General features: G+C 34.2%; 1 protein-coding gene, 2 long non-coding RNA genes and 2 pseudogenes across 36 annotated transcripts; 2 read left to right on the forward strand and 3 right to left on the reverse strand.

Annotated features, from left to right (window-relative positions):
- The first annotated feature begins 985 nt into the window (after positions 1-985).
- Positions 986-3962, forward strand: LOC104778690 (putative disease resistance protein At4g10780 pseudogene; annotated as a pseudogene). The gene is made up of 3 exons (XR_015587612.1): positions 986-1273; positions 1366-3672; positions 3759-3962. The product of XR_015587612.1 is annotated as a putative disease resistance protein At4g10780 pseudogene (transcript).
- Positions 3963-4982: 1020 nt separating this feature from the next.
- On the forward strand, positions 4983-7177 carry LOC104771066 (uncharacterized). Of its 2 annotated transcripts, none has more exons than XM_087499176.1 (2): positions 4983-6856; positions 6996-7177. In XM_087499176.1, exons 1-2 carry the CDS (start codon positions 5034-5036, stop codon positions 7090-7092), a joined length of 1920 nt encoding a protein of 639 aa, XP_087355302.1. In that variant the 5' UTR covers positions 4983-5033; the 3' UTR covers positions 7093-7177. The 2 variants fall into 2 exon arrangements, with proteins under 2 accessions (XP_087355302.1, XP_087355311.1); XM_087499185.1 differs by lacking the exon at positions 6996-7177 and having other exon boundaries at positions 4983-6126; positions 6285-6744.
- On the reverse strand, positions 7107-10527 carry LOC147946586 (uncharacterized). Of its 31 annotated transcripts, none has more exons than XR_015588895.1 (12): positions 10448-10519; positions 10306-10347; positions 10035-10110; positions 9867-9925; positions 9716-9780; positions 9515-9606; positions 9360-9421; positions 8856-9280; positions 8717-8769; positions 7984-8548; positions 7520-7648; positions 7107-7380 (listed from the first exon to the last, which is right to left on the reverse strand). It is a non-coding gene; the product is annotated as an uncharacterized LOC147946586 (long non-coding RNA). The 31 variants fall into 31 exon arrangements; XR_015588904.1 differs by having other exon boundaries at positions 7107-7450; positions 7578-7648; positions 8856-9275; positions 9391-9421; positions 10306-10362; XR_015588893.1 differs by having other exon boundaries at positions 10434-10519.
- Positions 10528-10772: 245 nt separating this feature from the next.
- LOC147946587 (uncharacterized) lies at positions 10773-11378 on the reverse strand. The gene is made up of 2 exons (XR_015586721.1): positions 11227-11378; positions 10773-11006 (listed from the first exon to the last, which is right to left on the reverse strand). It is a non-coding gene; the product is annotated as an uncharacterized LOC147946587 (long non-coding RNA).
- A 649-nt stretch (positions 11379-12027) lies between these two features.
- Positions 12028-14006, reverse strand: LOC104778691 (putative pectinesterase 56 pseudogene; annotated as a pseudogene). Its single transcript, XR_015587615.1, has 3 exons — positions 13830-14006; positions 12846-13110; positions 12028-12719 (listed from the first exon to the last, which is right to left on the reverse strand). The product of XR_015587615.1 is annotated as a putative pectinesterase 56 pseudogene (transcript).
- Between the last annotated feature and the right edge of the window lie 2911 nt (positions 14007-16917).

The following is a 16917-nucleotide window of genomic DNA, read 5'->3' on the forward strand; positions in this document are numbered from 1 at the left end:
AAACTAAAAAATACATCCTAATCCTAAATCCAAGAATTTTGATTCGAGTTTATCCTAAACCAAAGGAAAACAAATCCAAAAACAAAACGTATAATGAGCCTTGCGGCACACGCAACACAACGTCGACGTAAGTGTGTCACAAGGCGGAAGTACGATGCACGCTAATGTTTAGTATGTTTAGTATCTGGTGTTTCGGATTTAGAATTTAGTTATTTTGTATATATATATATATATATAAAGTGATATTATTGAAAATGGATTACAGGAGAAGGTATTTCTTTTAAAATTATTTGTTGTTAAGTATTATTTTTAGATGATGACAGTAAAATAAATGTATAGAACAACGTTAAATTATCTATCAAAGTAATTATATAGTAAGGTCTTACAATTTTTTTTTTAGATTACTGATCAGTTTATTCCAAAAACAAAAAACAAAAGTGTAAATAAATATAATTTATCTTAATTACTTAACAAAAATACCAAATTAATTTAATTTTGCGGTAACTTAAAAAAAGAGACATATTGTTATAGTAACATATTGTTTAAATATTTTCAACAATACTACGTACTTTAACTGTTTTTCTCTATCTCAAAATGACTCTTTTATAAAGCATCATATAACAAACATATATTAAAATATTATAGTTAAACCGTAATATTATAAAAAATAATTTTCAATACATATAGTAACAATTACATGTACATCTCAAATACAATTGAATATAAATTTTATTTTTTATTTCAAATTAATAATGCATATATAACCCACACATCTGTTATGCTACTTTATAGGATATATAACGTGGGCTAGAAATATATATATATATATATATATATATATATATATTTAAGTAATTTGGGCCGGCCTAACATATTTTTTATTCCAAGGTTTCCAATTTTCAACTCCCGATCCAGGCCCATACCCTAAACTTCGGTTTGGTTTAGTCAATATTTTCTTAGCCGTACGGAATCGAATCTCCAGGGTATGCTGAGAATAAGATCAGAAGTTAGATTTGAGTTTGATGATACTCTGAATCGTAGTTCAGAGCAAAAGGGCTCGAAAAAATTGAAACTTTTCGTAATTTCATTCGATATATTTGAGTTTGATGATACTCTGATGCAGTCTCTTCTCGCTGATTTCCCTACTTCGAAAAAAAGATACTATCTCTATCTCTCCCTCTTATTGCGTAGTATGTATTCTCTTTGCTTTTCAGAGATTACTAGTGTTGCTTCAAAGTTTGATCTCTGTCTCTACTTTATTACTCTTCTATGGGTTTTAGTTGAAATTTACTTATCTGTGTGTTTCTCTCTTCATGAGCTGCAATGGTAAATTGTTACTCTGTCTTATCTCCAATCAAGTGGTGAACAATTGGTTCTAAAACCGCTGAACTTCAAAGGTTGTGTCTTTTTGGTGTTTGTTCAAACAACTTAACATCTAGCTTTCGTTACGGGAGAAGGGTATTTCTGATGTTGAAAGAGATTGAGAGTATCAAATCTAATGGAGTCTTTGAAGTTGTGGCTGATTCAATAATGGCAGATGTGGTGGAGGAAATACCTCTGCAACCAATAATTTTTGGTCGAGAAACAATGCTAGAAAGGGCATGGAACCGTCTCTACGGGATGAGACTGGTATCATGGGTCTCTACGGGATGGGAGGAGTAGGAAAAACAACTCTCCTCGCACAGATCAACAATAAGTTTTGTGGCGTAAGTGTTGGGGTTGACATTGTCATTTGGATTGTGGTGTCCAGCGATCTACGGGTTGAGAAGATTCAAGATGAGATTGCTGAGAAGTTAAGCCTTGGTGGAGGGGGTTGGAACCAAAAAGAGAAAAGACAGAAGGTCACTGATATACACACTCATATGAAGAACAAGAAATTTGTCTTGTTATTGGATGACATTTGGAGAAAAGTGGATTTAACAGAAATCGGAGTCCCATTTCCTACAAGAGAAAATGGATGCAAAGTAGTATTCACCACTCGTTCTAGGGAAGTATGTGGCCACATGGGGGTTGATGATCCAATGGAAGTTGAGTGTCTAGCAAAGCATGACGCGTGGGATTTGTTCAAGAAAAAGGTTGGACAACTGAAGATGAAAAGCCATCCAGACATAACTGAACAAGCAAGAAAAGTTGCCGAAAAATGTTGTGGCCTACCACTGGCGCTCAATGTCATTGGCGAGACCATGTCATGCAAGAGGACTATACAAGAATGGCATCATGCGGTTCAGATTCTAAATTCGTATGCTGCAGATTTTTCTGGCATGGATGACCAAATCCTACCTATTCTAAAGTATAGCTATGACAGTTTGAAGAGTGACCAGATTAAGTCATGCTTTCTGTATTGTTCTCTTTTTCCTGAAGATTACTTGATGAGTAAAGAGAAGTTGATAGACTACTGGATATGTGAGGGATTCATAAGTGAAAAAGGAGGTAGAGAGAGAACATTAAACCAAGGTTACGAGATAATGGGTACCCTTGTCCGTGCATGTTTGTTGTTGGAGGACGGAAGGAATAAATCAAAGGTGAAAATGCATGATGTAGTTCGTGAGATGGCTCTATGGATATCATCTGATCTTGGGAGAAATAGAGAAAAGTGTATCATACGAGCAGGTGTTGGGTTGTGCAAGGTACCAGAAGTCGAGAATTGGAGGGATGTAGAAATGATGTCACTGATGAATAATAAGATTGAAGAGATATCTGGTAGTCCCAAGTGTCCCAAACTTACAACTTTGTTCCTCCAAGAAAACATACCATTGACAAGTATTGCAGGTGAATTCTTTATGTGTATGCCAAAGCTAGTTGTTTTGGATCTGTCTAAGAACTGATGGATTGCCGGATGAAATATCAGAGTTGGTCTCCTTGAAGTATCTTGATTTATCAAGAACATTGATCGTGCGACTACCTGCTTGTGTCCAAAGGTTGAAAAAACTAATGCATCTGTATCTAGAGGGTACAACAAGTCTTCGGAGCATCGATGGGGTATCAAATTTGTCGCGCTTAAGAACATTAACGTTACGATATTGCAATAAACTCTTGTTTGACGGAAGGTTGAAGGAGCTGCTTCTCTTGAAACACTTAGAAGTTCTAACCATTGAGATCAAGTCAAGATCTGTTTTGGAGACACTGTTTTTCTCTGGCATGTTGTGGAGATGTATTCAAAAGGTAGTTATCAATGACATTTGGGACGAATCTATTGATTTATTGACTTTTCCGACTAATCTCCGTAGCCCCAGTGGTCCATACTTCCCAAACCTCTCATCTGTGTCTATAGAAAGGTGTTATGGTCTAAAAGATTTGACTTGGTTGTTGTTCGCTCCAAACCTTTTACATTTAGAAGTGAAGAGTTTAGGGAGACTAGAAGAAGTAGTGAGCAAAGAGAAAACTGATAAGCAGCAGCAGCTACAAGGTATTGTTCCGTTTGGAAAACTAGAAACTCTAGTGATGCTTGACTTACCAGTGGTGGAGAGCATCTACTGGACTCCCCTGCTGTTTCCATGTCTGAGGGAAATGTACATAGAACTATGTCCCAAACTGGGGAAGCTTCCGCTGGATTCTAAAAGCGTAGCTGAAGTTGAAGGGTTTATCATAAAATGTGAAGCTACAGATTGGATTGAAGGGATTGAGTGGGAGGATGAAGCCACAAGACTCCGTTTCTTGCCGACACGCAAAATGGTATACCTCCTTTCCTTCTTTGCTATTTCACTCTCTCGTTTTCCAAATATCAAACTGAAACCTTTTCTTCTTTGTGGCTGGTTTAGGTCGTAGGTTAGTGCTACTAGTAAGTCGTGAAGGATGTGAAGTCACGTTTCCTATATTTCTCTCAATTTGTCGAAGATTTAATCATAAAACAAGATGAAGGTAGAGAAAAAGCATTCAACCAAGGTTATGATATGCTCGGTAATCTTGTCCGTTGATCTTTATTATATTATTGGAGGGAGCAAAGGATAAAGATTTTGTGAGTATGCGTGATGTGGTTCATGAGATGGCTCTGTGGATATCATCTGATCTTGGAAAAAAACAAAAAAAGAGAGATGTATTGTTTAGGCCGGGCGTTGGATTAGATGAACTACCTAAAGTCAAGAACTGGAGAGCTATGAAAAAGGATGTCATTGAACTTATAACTCTGTTCCTTCAGAAAAACTACAAGTTGGAATGACATTTGAAACTGGTAAGGACGAGGAGACTTGAGAGCATTTTCAGGGATATCATATTTGTCAAGTTTGAGAACATTGAGATTTGAGACTAGGAGATTCAAAAGCAACACTTGATATGAGCCAAATAATGAAAGAGCTACAGCTCTTAGAACAGAGATACAACTCATGATTTCTTTTTCTACCTCTGTTTTGGATCTGTATTATTAATCTTTGAATTTTTATATTCCCTAAAAACAAAGACACAAATTAGATTGTTGGTTTTGGTTTGCTTAACGTAAGCAGATGATTATTTTAAAATGTTCCGAAGGATATAGTTAAACTCAAAAAACATTGTTCCTCTCTTGTCTTTTCTTTTTTTAGTGTCTTTAAGTATCTGAAACAAATTAAAATTTCAACCACAGTAACAACATGGGGAACCAAATTGAATTCACAGTATGCCATAAATCTGAGTTGACTCAGGTAACATTTGCAACACATACATACAAGAAAATCAAATTCAGAAGAACAGCCTTTCTCTACGAGTATAATTAGTCAAATTATACAAATATCACCGAACAAATATTAGTGTCGATTAGTTGGCAAAAAATAAAAATACTATTAGTGGTGAATTTAAACTCTAGTCCATTTAATTATACAAATATTCTTAGACAAAACTCAAATATTATCATGCAAAACATTATTTTACAAAGATACAAGAAAATCAAAACATTATTAGACCAATTTCATTTGCGTGACCGCAAACTTTAGCTAAACCAATCCCGGTATGGCTTTGATTGAGCCGGTTTAATCGGCAAGTTTTGGGGTTTTTGTCTCGAAGCTCGTGTCCCATGGCTGTCTCCATAGGGTTTTCAAATTCAACACACAGTGAGTTTGAAGAGGATGAAGTTAATGATGCTATGGAGATGGAGTTCTAAAAAAGCTTTGAAATTTGTTCAGCCTCGCTTCCTGGAGACAGGTACTCTGAGAAATGCTTTACTCCTCTATAGCCCGAATGAGCTAGTTTCTTGCTGCGAACGAGACTATTCTGGTTTCAGCGATAGGAATCTGTCTTATAGAGAGAGATTGAGGAATGGGCTTGTAGATATTAAGCCAGATGATGCTATCAATCTCTTTCAAGACATGCTTCGGTCTCATCCTCGTCCTAGTCTCGTTGATTTTAGTAGATTGTTTAGTGCCGTTGCCAGGACAAAAGAGTACGATCTCGTCTTAGCTCTCTCCAAGCAAATGGAGTTGATTGGAATTGCTCATGACATCTACACTTTGAGTATTATGATCAATTGCTTCTGCCGACGCCGAAAACTAGGTTTTGCTTTTTCTGTTTTGGGGAAGATCCTGAAACTTGGGTATGAGCCTGACACTATCACATTTAACACTTTACTCAATGGCTTATGTCTCGAGGGCCGAGTTTCCGAAGCGGTTGGGTTAGTTGATCGAATGGTAGAAATGGGACATACACCCAATCTCATTACAATCAGCACTTTGGTCAATGGACTTTGTCTCAATGGTAAAGTCTCTGAAGCTGTGGTTTTGATCGATCAGATGGTGGCGAATGGCTGTCAACCCGATGAAGTTACATATGGACCGGTTTTAAATGTAATGTGCAAGTCCGGGAAAACTGCCTTGGCCATGGAGTTGCTCAGAAAGATGGAAGAAAGAAAGATGAAGCTCGATGCAGTCAAATACACTATCCTCATTGATGGCCTCTGCAAAGACGGGAGCTTCCACGATGCACTCAACCTTTTCAACGAAATGGAAGTGAAAGGTTTTAAAGCAAATGTTATTACCTACACCACTCTCATTAGAGGCTTCTGTAATGCTGGTAGATGGGATGATAGTGCCAAGTTGTTGAGGGATATGATCGCAAGGAGAATCACCCCCAACGTTGTCACATTCAACTCTTTGATTGATAGTTTTGCGAAAGAGGGAAAACTTGTAGAGGCCAAAGACTTGTACGAGGAGATGATCACAAGAGGTATAGCTCCTGATATTATTACATACAATTCTTTGATAGATGGGTTTTGCAAGGAGAACCGCCTAGATGAGGCAAACCAGATGCTGGACGTGATGGTTAGCAAAGAGTGTGATCCTAATATCGTTACTTATAGTATTATCATAAATTGTTATTGCAAGGCTAAGCGGGTTGACGATGGTTTGGAACTCTTCCGCAAAATGTCTTTGAGAGGAGTGGTTGCAGATACAGTCTCTTATAGCAGTCTTATCCAAGGGTTTTGTCAATCGGGAAAACTTAATGTTGCTAAAGAACTCTTCAAAGAGATGGTTTCTCATGGTGTGCCACGTAGTGTTGTAACATATGCTATTTTGCTGGATGGGTTGTGTGACAATGGGGAAATAGAAAAAGCAATGGAAATTTTCGAAGAAATACAGAAGAGTGAGATGGACCTTGATATTAGCATCTATAGTATCATTATTCACGGGATGTGCAATGCTAGTAAAGTGGATGATGCTTGGGATTTATTCTGTAGACTCCCTCTCAAAGGAATGGAGCTTGATGTTATGGCATACACCATAATGATTTCAGGATTATGTAAGAAAGGGTCACTCTCTCAAGCAAATAAATTGTTTACAAAAATGGTAGAGGATGGGCCTGCTCCAAACGACTGTACATACAACACTCTAATCCGAGCTCATCTCCTAGTTAGTGATGTAATCAAATCAGCTCAACTCATCGAAGAAATGAAGAGGTGCGGATTCGCTGCTGATGCTTCGACTATAAAGATAGTTATGGATATGCTATCGGATGGTTAGTGATGTAATCAAATCAAATCATCTCCTAGTTAGTGATGTAATCAAATCAGCTCAACTCATCGAAGAAATGAAGAGGTGCGGATTCGCTGCTGATGCTTCGACTATAAAGATAGTTATGGATATGCTATCGGATGGTAGATTGGACAAAAGTTTTTTGGATATGCTTTCTTGAATCAACGAGAGATATAAGCTAACCATTCTCGTTTAATGATTGATGTATTTGGTCTTATCAATTGAATATTTGTTACAAACTTCAATCATTTTCAGTCTCTACTCCAGTCCAGTCACAGTGCTTCCCATGAGAACACCAGCGTAGGCTTCATGGTCACGACATATGACAAATCAAAAAGAGGCTCCTCTATGTTCCGAACAATGAGAAGTTGAGAAAACAGCATTTGCGCAATGTAGAGGCAAGTCAAAGCGACCCACACCTAAGGTCCCATAAATGATCTAGACACTTCTGTGGTAGAATATGAATCAAAGTAACCATAATGGAGGTTATTTTAACGTGTTAGACTGAAAGCTTTGACCTGCAAGCCAATAAGTCCAAGGAAGAAAGATACTATCATCTGGAGGTAACAAATCCAACAACAACTTACTTAATCAGCCTCTTCACCAGATGTAAGGAAGGTGATGTTTTCAATTTTCACTGACTACCTGAAAATATTCGCTAGAAGTCTATCCATAAAATTTAGCCCCCCCTGTAATCCAACAACATAATGCATCACCTAAACATAATCAAGGGGAAGAACCAGTTAGTGACCTGACATTTTCTCTTTTAGAACCTCAAGTAAAAAGATAATGCCAACATCACTAGGGAGATCAATATACATTACTAGTATCCTGAAACATCCAATAACAAAGTCAATTGAAACAAACAGATTGTTAAAAGATACCCAAGGAAAAGAGGAAAAAACAACCAGAGTAAACCACAGTTACAACCTTCTACATGAGAGACCTCAGACTTAGCAGATCTAAAAGACATAATAACATTCAATACAAAACTACTTACAGAGGAAAAAAGTATATGATTAAACTCGTTTGGAAGGAAACTTAAGACCACCTTTCATATGAATATGTGTAGACAGACGTCAGCAGAGAAACAGAGAGGAGTGATTGATGCAGAAAATCTGGAAACAACCAATAAAAGACACACAGAGGACAGATCACACCTAACCAAAAATAGCCAAAATTAAATAAATCAACCGATAGATCTTCTTAGTATACTCCTCCACAATCACTGATGGATAATATAACATGAATTCGAGTGACAACGATCAGTCAACGCTAGCACCGATCAATCGAAGGATTCCCCTCCACAGATCTAAACCGACAAGTAAGTAACATGTAATTATAAAAACCACCGAACCAGAGTTAAAATCTAGAAGCAAATAGAGATGCGTTGAAAGCCTAAAGACGTAGCCTGGAGAATAATATGCAAAGATCCGATCATATCATACTTATTCCAAAACACCTGCAAGGCGAAGAAGAAAGGAACTATCAGAGAATGAAAGAAGTGTTAAGAGGAAGAACAAAACCGTTGAATACGTTAGAACAGAGAAGAAGCGAAGCGTTTCTTTGTCTCTCCTTGAGACACCACTCTCATCGATAAAAGCATCAACTATAACCTGACATAACAGAGCGACAAGTAAACCACATAAATAAATTCATAACATTGGAGAAGAATATATAATGATCCGATCCTAATTGCTTCCAGAACACCTACAAGATGAAGAAGAAAGGAACATAATGAACAAACTAAAGAGAGTAAAAGATTTCTTAAGAGAAGAAAAAACCTCTGAAGAAGCATTTCCATCAAAGCTATCACTCTCATCGACATCATCCAAACCTGAAATAACATAACGAAAAGTAAATCGCATGAACATATTCATAAATAAAATTAGAAACCGATGAAATATAGACACCAAACCTTACATAAATAACATGAATTAGAGTGACAACGATCAGTCAAAGCCATCACCGACCAATTGTAGGATCCTCCTCCACAAATCCAAACCACCAAAACAGAAAACGACAGTAAGTAACATGTAAATAGAAGTTAAAAAAAAAAAAAAAAAAAAATCAAACAAATGTGAAAATTCAGAAGCAAATAGAGATGCGTTTGAAGTAAGGAACCCCTGAGAAAGCCTGAAATGTTGCCTCAAGAAGATTTATGCAATGATTAAATCTGATCATAATTCGCTTCCAAAACACCTGCAAGACGAAGAAGAAAGGAACAACAAAAAAGAGAATAAAAAAAGTGTTAAGAGGAAGAAGAAAAACCCCTGAAGATGTCGAACAGAGAAGAGGCAGGCGTGTCAATCAAATCCATGACTCCCAAGCATCCTTCAAAACCTGAACTGAAATAACAGAACATATTCATAAGAAAATAGCAACTGATGCAATTTATAAACCAGAACTTAGAAGAATAACATGTACTAGAGTGACAACGATCAGTCAAAGCCATCACCAATCCGATCAATCATAGATCCTTCACAAACCTAAACCAACAAAACAAAAACCACAAGTAAATAACATGTAATTAGATTAAAACCACCGAACCAAAGTAAAAATTCACAAGGAAATAGAGATACGTTTAGAGCAAGCCAGGAACCCGTGGAAGGCCTAAAGATGTATTATGAAGAAATACACGTGATGATCAGATCATAATTCCCTTCCAAAAAACCTGAAAGACGAAGAAAGAAACATAAGGAACAAAACTATAAAAGAAGAAGAAGAAGAAGAAGAAGTGAAAGATGTGTTAAGAGGATGAACAAAACCAATGAAGACATTACATAGAGAAGAAGTGAAGCGTGTCCATCAAAGCCATAACAGATCAATAAAAGCACACATCCAAAACCTGAAATAACTAGAGATACCAGGTAAGTAGCACAAACATATTTATATCAAAAAAAAAAGCAACCAATGATCGACTGAATAAATCACATGTACGTCCAGCCTAGTGCAACAGAGGATCTCAGAATTAAGCATATCACCTAAAGAGACTTGAGAAAACAAAAGACATTGAATAGAAAAAACTAGTTAAACACAGGAAAAGTATAAGAGCAAAATAACATAAAGAAGGAAACAAATACACAGGAAAACAAATCATACCTAGAAGAAGTAACACAAGATATCAGAATCCTAAGATTTTAACAGAGGTGCAATCCCACACTACCTCAACGACGACCTGCATCATCAGACATATAGAAGATATCTTTTAGTTTATATCCAAAATATTAAGAATTAAAGAGAGGAAAAAGGGAAAAAAAATCCAAAGAACTAGACCCGCTTGACAAGTATCAATCAAAGCCGTAAATACGATGCAATTTAAGAAAACCCAAAGTTGAAAATTAAGAAGCGAGAACCAAAGTAGAGAACACACCTAAGCAAATCAACGAACGATCATAGCATTATCAACCACAATCTACAAACAGCAAAACTAAAAATAAGATTTAATAAACCAAACCGTAAGAATTGAGAGAGATCAACAAACCCTAGAGAAGATTTTACAAGTAGGAACGAACTAGTAGCGATGATCGGTTGAAAACAAGATCATTAGTCCCGTCCCGTCGGGGTTTAGAAGATTATGACACCACAAAAAGATGAAAGAAGTGGAAGCACTATACAGTATTTATAGATAAGGTTTATGACGGTCAGGATTTGATGTTAGCTATTTCCTTTCTTTTTTTCTTTTTTTTTGAACCGTTAGATTCTTATTTATGTTTTTATTATTATTTTCTGTTTTCCTTTTCCTATTTTTTTTTTTTCATATTAGTCTTTGTTAATTGTATATTATATGACTCTAATGCGTTTGTTATGTATGTTCATATTTTTAAAAAAGGCATACACTAGGCAAGACAATATCATCATTACTTTATTATAATTTCATATTACATTGTATTTAATCGTTTCTTATGAAATATTCAAGAATTACTAACATAATGCTTGAAAAATTTCCAATGACATTACACATCATGATAATAGATTGTGGTATTGGCTTGATTGTTACCAAATCATCACTACACTCATACATTCTTGTTGTCACACCACCAATTCTTTGGTTTAAAGCATCATAGTCTTTGGCTGCCAAATATTCAAGGGAAAGCTGATTATCGTAAAGAGCACTGTCATAATTTTCAATGCAACTTAGATACATATTATGAGAACGAAAATCAGTTGTGTTGTCTGCAAACAATTTCAATTGCTTTAGCGTATCTGATATATTTTGAGTCTGATAATTGATCAAAAATTTGGTGAGACCAAAAAGATCTAATGATGCAATTTCAGAGGTTGGTTTTAGAACCTCAAAACAGCGTGAAGAAAGCTCTTTTCTTTTGGTGCAAATGGAGTTGATCTCTCCTTTTGTAATCATAAGACTAAATCTTGCATATGATGAGACAATAAGAAATAATACCACAATAAGAATCAATATTCTTTTTTTGTTGAAGGAAGTAACCATTTTTCTATTTCCGATGTTGGAGAAATTAGACGAGATTTTTATAGACTAAAAGATATTTTCAAATTTAAATGCTATTAGACTATTTACCATAGTAAGATGAGTTTTCAATGTTATAGACTTTGACCAAAAGAATAATATGGTAGTTTAAAAAAATAATATAATTAGCTTGACCAAGATTCTCAACTTATCCTTAAGATATTTTATTACTTAAAAAACACTTAGAAATATGTAATATTAACAAAATAAAGTTGTTGTTGTTTCAGAAAATTCTTTAATATATGTAAAAATTCTAAAACATGAATAAACTAGAAACATAGAGTAATATTAAGTGTGTCCATGTTCTACCAAAAACGGGATTAAGGACTAAATACCATGTAATAATTGTAATGGATATTTGTCCATTTTTCTAGATATTGTGTATGACGACGACATATCTCCACAATCAATATGATGTTGTTGTTAAAAAAAAAGACATTGAATATTTTCCTTGCTATGTTAAGTAGCTTTTAAAAATACACTATAGATTTTTTTAGGTAGAAACTTTCATATTTTGGTTGGTGAATAACATAAAATACAAAAATATATTTTTACTAATTTAAATGGTTTACATTTATTTAGTAACATAACATAAACACAAGTCTTTAATTAGAGTCCTTCCTTGTAAGGTACTCCTGTCGAATTAAGCCACAAGTGACCGTTAATAAGACTTGCCACCGTGAATTCGATGCCTCCTTCGGATCAGTAATCATTTTATATCCGTGCCATTTAACCCTGCTTCTAGTATCTGCTCCAGGACCCTTGTTCTCATACTCACCAAAGAATAACGTCGATAAACGTCCAACATCGTTGTACATAGGAGTCCATCCTGCCAAATCAATAAAATCGTCTATGAAAGACTGCATTATTACCACTCTGGAGAATTTTTTCCAAGGACGTCCCAAGAATGATTTTATTGTTCCTTTGATCGGAGCAAGATCCAAACTCGCTGTTATATTACACCTTTGAAGCGAGAAGCCAGAGTTTTTGGCCGGGTCAATGCGTCCCTGAGATCAGTACGTTGCTCTGTCCGCTCATAGGCTTTCGCGCCACAATCTCACAGTTTTGAAACACTGCTGCAGCATCTCCAAAGATAAAATCAATTGTTCCTGTTATATAACAATCACGATAGAACTGGCGATACATGTCAGCAAAAAGTGTGTCTTGGTAGCCATCTATTCGACAGCGGTATATGACCGAAACATCGGCAGACACTCGAAGAGCAACCGCCTGTTGCTTAGCTGGCCCAGCCGTGTTTTGGAACCAAATGTCTAGGGCCATAAATCCGTTGGCGTTAGTGGCTGTAAATTGTATCAAGAATTTTCATTTCACTATGATATATATAGAACATAAACAATAGTATTTATCTCTCTTTTTTTGAATAACAAACAATAATATTCTACTAGTAGAGAAAACATATATTTTACCAAACGTGGCCGATTCTTTGATAGAGTATCCATCCTTGGCGTTTAAATTGCCAGTAAGAATTGTTATGTCTCTACCGTCGCCTATGAGCATTAAATTCGTCTTTCTTTTTCCAATTTTAATTGTTTCCTTGTAAACGCCTTTTTTCACATAGACGATAAATCTTCTCTTGTTGTTCTTAGGTACGACAGATATCGCTTCATTTAGCGTTGTATAGTTTCCGGTCCCGTCTTTGGCAACTACTATGTCGGCGTTCATCTTGAGAACCTACAAATATATTATTAAGAAAAACATAGGAAACTTAATAAATATTTGGCAATAGTACAAGTTTTGCTTAGCTTGTCATGATTATTTTATTCTAAAATTAGAAAATATTATATCCGTTGTAACAATTTATATAACCTTTTCTTTTACTAGAAAACATAATTTAATTAATTAACAGTTTATGTAATAATTATCTAGTAATATAATTATCAGAAAATAAATTTGTAGATATCGATTAACAATAATTGTTTAAATGCATATAAGCGTAACAATGATAAATACTTTATGGAAACCAATTATGACGATATTTAGTGAGTTGTGACCCATATGATCTTTACATCAACCCAATGATTATGTACATCAATTATGCGACTTCATACATTCTCTTAATGCTGATTTAGAAGATCTTTGAGTTTTTGTGATTTATCTAATTTGAGAAGATATATACTTATTAATTTGACAAATAAATTGGGCAAGTAAACTCCAAAGCTATTTAAGTACTTCAATTCCAAATAAATAAAAACAAAAACATTTTCGCCATCACAAGTAGCTATTGTTTACTGAAAAGAAACCAACCTTTTAAGTAAGAACAAATATTTTTAAAAAACCAAAATAATTTTATGTTTGTATATATCGTTCTGATTTAGAAAAAAACTATTTTATTTTGGGTTCCATTATCAAATCATATAACACAAATCTATTTGGGCTTTTGAAATAACTACCTTGGTATTGCCACCTATAATCTTCTTGTCATCATCATTAGTAAGCCACAAGGGAAAGCCATCCGAAGCCGTTTGGAGTTCGTCAACGTCTCTCACAGTGAATGAAATTGTTAATAGAGTTGAGAAAGATACTAGAAGAAGGTAAAAAGCTGGAAGACTTGTGTAACCAACAGCCATTAGAAAGAGTGTTCGTTTGGTCTCTCTTCAAATATAGTAAAACTTTTATAAATTAATAATATTGGGATCATGGCATTATATTAATTTTTAGTGATATTAATTTATAATTATTAATTATTAGATATTAATTTACAATGTAAATTATTAATTATTAATTTATATATATAGATATATATTTAATTGTTTAAATAGGACTAGACTTTCAGATATTATAAATTTTATGGTTTTAGAAATTAATTTGTCATATTTAGAAAAGATTAGTGACCATAAATTACAAATATTATAAACAATATTACTTCTACACATGATATACATAAATTCAAATTTATTGGTTTTGCTGGCCAAACATTTTCTTGATATATCATTGGTTTCAATTCCAATCAAATCCTTATACTTTTTGATCATTATATAATTTATGAAAAAAAAGTATATACTAGAACAAATTTTAATTTAAGTTCTCCTTTAAAACGTGAATTTAATGCGCAGAGGTGAAGCAATGATTCTTGCAAATTAAATTGTGTTAGGTTTAATTATCCACAAAGAAAAAAAAAAGAAAAAAAAATCATTTCATAAGGTGTCCTTATGGTTTTAATTCTTCAATGTAGATTGTAGAAAATAATAAAATTTCTTAAAACTTCAAGATAATTTAATACTCCCTCTGTTTCATAAAGATTAATGTTTTGAGATTTTTTTTTTGTCCCACAAAATTGATGTTTTGTAAACTTCAAGAAGTAATCATTGAAAATATTTAAAATTTTGAATTATTATTGGTTTAAAATTAAATAATATCTTTTTAGTCAAAGAAAAATATATATTTAAACTTAGTAATTATTATTTTCTTAAATTGTGTAAAAGCTTCTAAACATCAAAATCTTTATGAGACAGTTATATACATGCATGTGTTGATGTGTATACGAAAGTAAATCTGCATTTGTTTACCTATCCTGAAGATATCACACTAAGAGTCTAGCTAGTAGTAGCCTAGCTAGGACTAAGAACGCAAGTGATTTTCAATAGAGTAGTTTGGTTGTGACGCTATATGACCAAAGTGATTATTCAAGATTAAGTAGCAGGACAGAGTCGTCGTATCGAACGAATTTTGGCTAGCGCTGCGTCGATCCCTCTGGCTCTAGAAGCCGGGAGAAAGATAAATAAACCATTGCTAATTTGCTATTTCAGGGTCCGGAACCGGTTTAGCCATTATCGTCCGGTTGGAATTAATAATTGACTAATAACCTGAAATTATCTGTTCTCGTTCAGTCCGGTCGAATCTAAAGCGGTGTTTTATTATTCACTAGTATTAACCCCGTACTTCGGACGGGAACTTTTATCCTTCTAATATAATTAAATATAATTAATGTTTTATAAAATACTATATATATATATGTATAGAGTATAGACTACTTGCAATTGCTATAGTAAATACTAAATACTGATCTAAGTATAGTCATCACATCCGGCTTTCTCTTTGTATTGTTCCTTTTTTTCTTTCCCTCAACTACTCAACATATTATTTGGTTCTTCCGAATCCTCTTATCACAATTTACAAAACTACACCTGGCCAAGCATAAAATATACTATTTTACTGTTTAGAGCTTAAGCACCCTGGGGATAGTAGTAGATATGTGTTATTCTGGATAGACTAATTATTCCATATCAAAACAAAGGTGACAAAGGTGACTGACAATTGATCTAAGAGCAATGCACATGCACTCCATTTTAACAAATAAGGATTTGAATTTGTATCAATTATAACGTGGGTTAAGATTACAAACAAAACTTAATCAACCCTCTAAATTTTCATTCGGTTGATGAAACCAAAGTAGACAAAAAAAGACCAATTATCAAGTTGAAGAATACTAATTTTCTGATGAGTTTGACTTGTTAAAACCTGGTTTGAGATCCATGTGTATAATGGCAATATCTAAAGAACTATACCCAAGCGATGGCCGATGAGAATATATTGATCAAAAGAACGTTATAATTAAACTTGCTTCCATAACTCAGCAGGGAAATTGACTATAAGGATGGCCTGAAGAAGTTACCTTCATAATTTCATTGATATCTACAGTTTAGCAACACGATAATGCCGGTGCGTAAGACTCTCCTTCCTGTTGATGATTTCATAAATTGGGAATCAACTATTTTTCACTAATGTTTATAGTCTCTATTAATCACGAACAAATTGTAAAATTCTTAGATATGCTTGAAAACTAAACAGTTTCAACATACAAATAATAAAAATTAGTGCCTTTTCATCATCCACAATTAGTATTTTTCCAAGTTTTCCTTTGACATGTAATTTGCGGGATATTAGAGCTCTCTATCGATCTTCCCTTCATTCCAAATCCATCTTTTCCTGCAAAGAAGATTACATATATTTAGGTGAAAAGATATAGATAGAGATGATGGAACTGAGATAAACCTCTATCGAATGCAACTGTTTTTTCTTTGAATCGATGAATCATAATTATAGAAGAAAAAAACGATGAGGCAACGGAGAGCATGTGAAGATTATTACAGTTTATCATTGTGAGTTTTATTTTATTATACAGAAGAATCTGGAAAGGTTTTAAAAATCGTGGTGGTTTTTACATGAGAAAAAATAGGGATAATTTAGAATGATGGATGAATGTGTGATTTTAGTTTTGGTAGAATAGTTTTCTAATTACATTCGTACTTTTACACGATTTTGTGCATATTTATTTTTTTTGTTTTCTTTATTATTTTTTTTTTAAAATCTGATGCGGCTTAATTTGATTGGACATATGACTTGTGCTTTATAGCATAAAATAAAGTATTTGCTAGTTGAGTTTGTTGGAATGTTACGGCTTCATAAACATTATTACAGTTCTTAATTAAAAGTTTCAATAGACTAATTTAACAGTGGTACTACTGTGGTAGTATGCAT

Source organism: Camelina sativa, chromosome 3 (genome assembly GCF_030686135.1).
Source record: "Camelina sativa cultivar CO46 ecotype springtype chromosome 3, ASM3068613v1".
In the NCBI taxonomy this organism is placed as follows: domain Eukaryota; kingdom Viridiplantae; phylum Streptophyta; class Magnoliopsida; order Brassicales; family Brassicaceae; genus Camelina; species Camelina sativa.

Excerpts from the sequence above, each read along its gene's own strand:
- LOC104771066 (XM_087499176.1), top strand. The coding sequence starts at position 5,034 with ATGAAGTTAATGATGCTATGGAGATGGAGTTCTAAAAAAGCTTTGAAA. Across the intron at positions 6,857-6,995 it reads CTCATCGAAGAAATGAAGAG|GTGCGGATTCGCTGCTGATG; the intron begins GTGCGGATTCGC and ends AGAAATGAAGAG.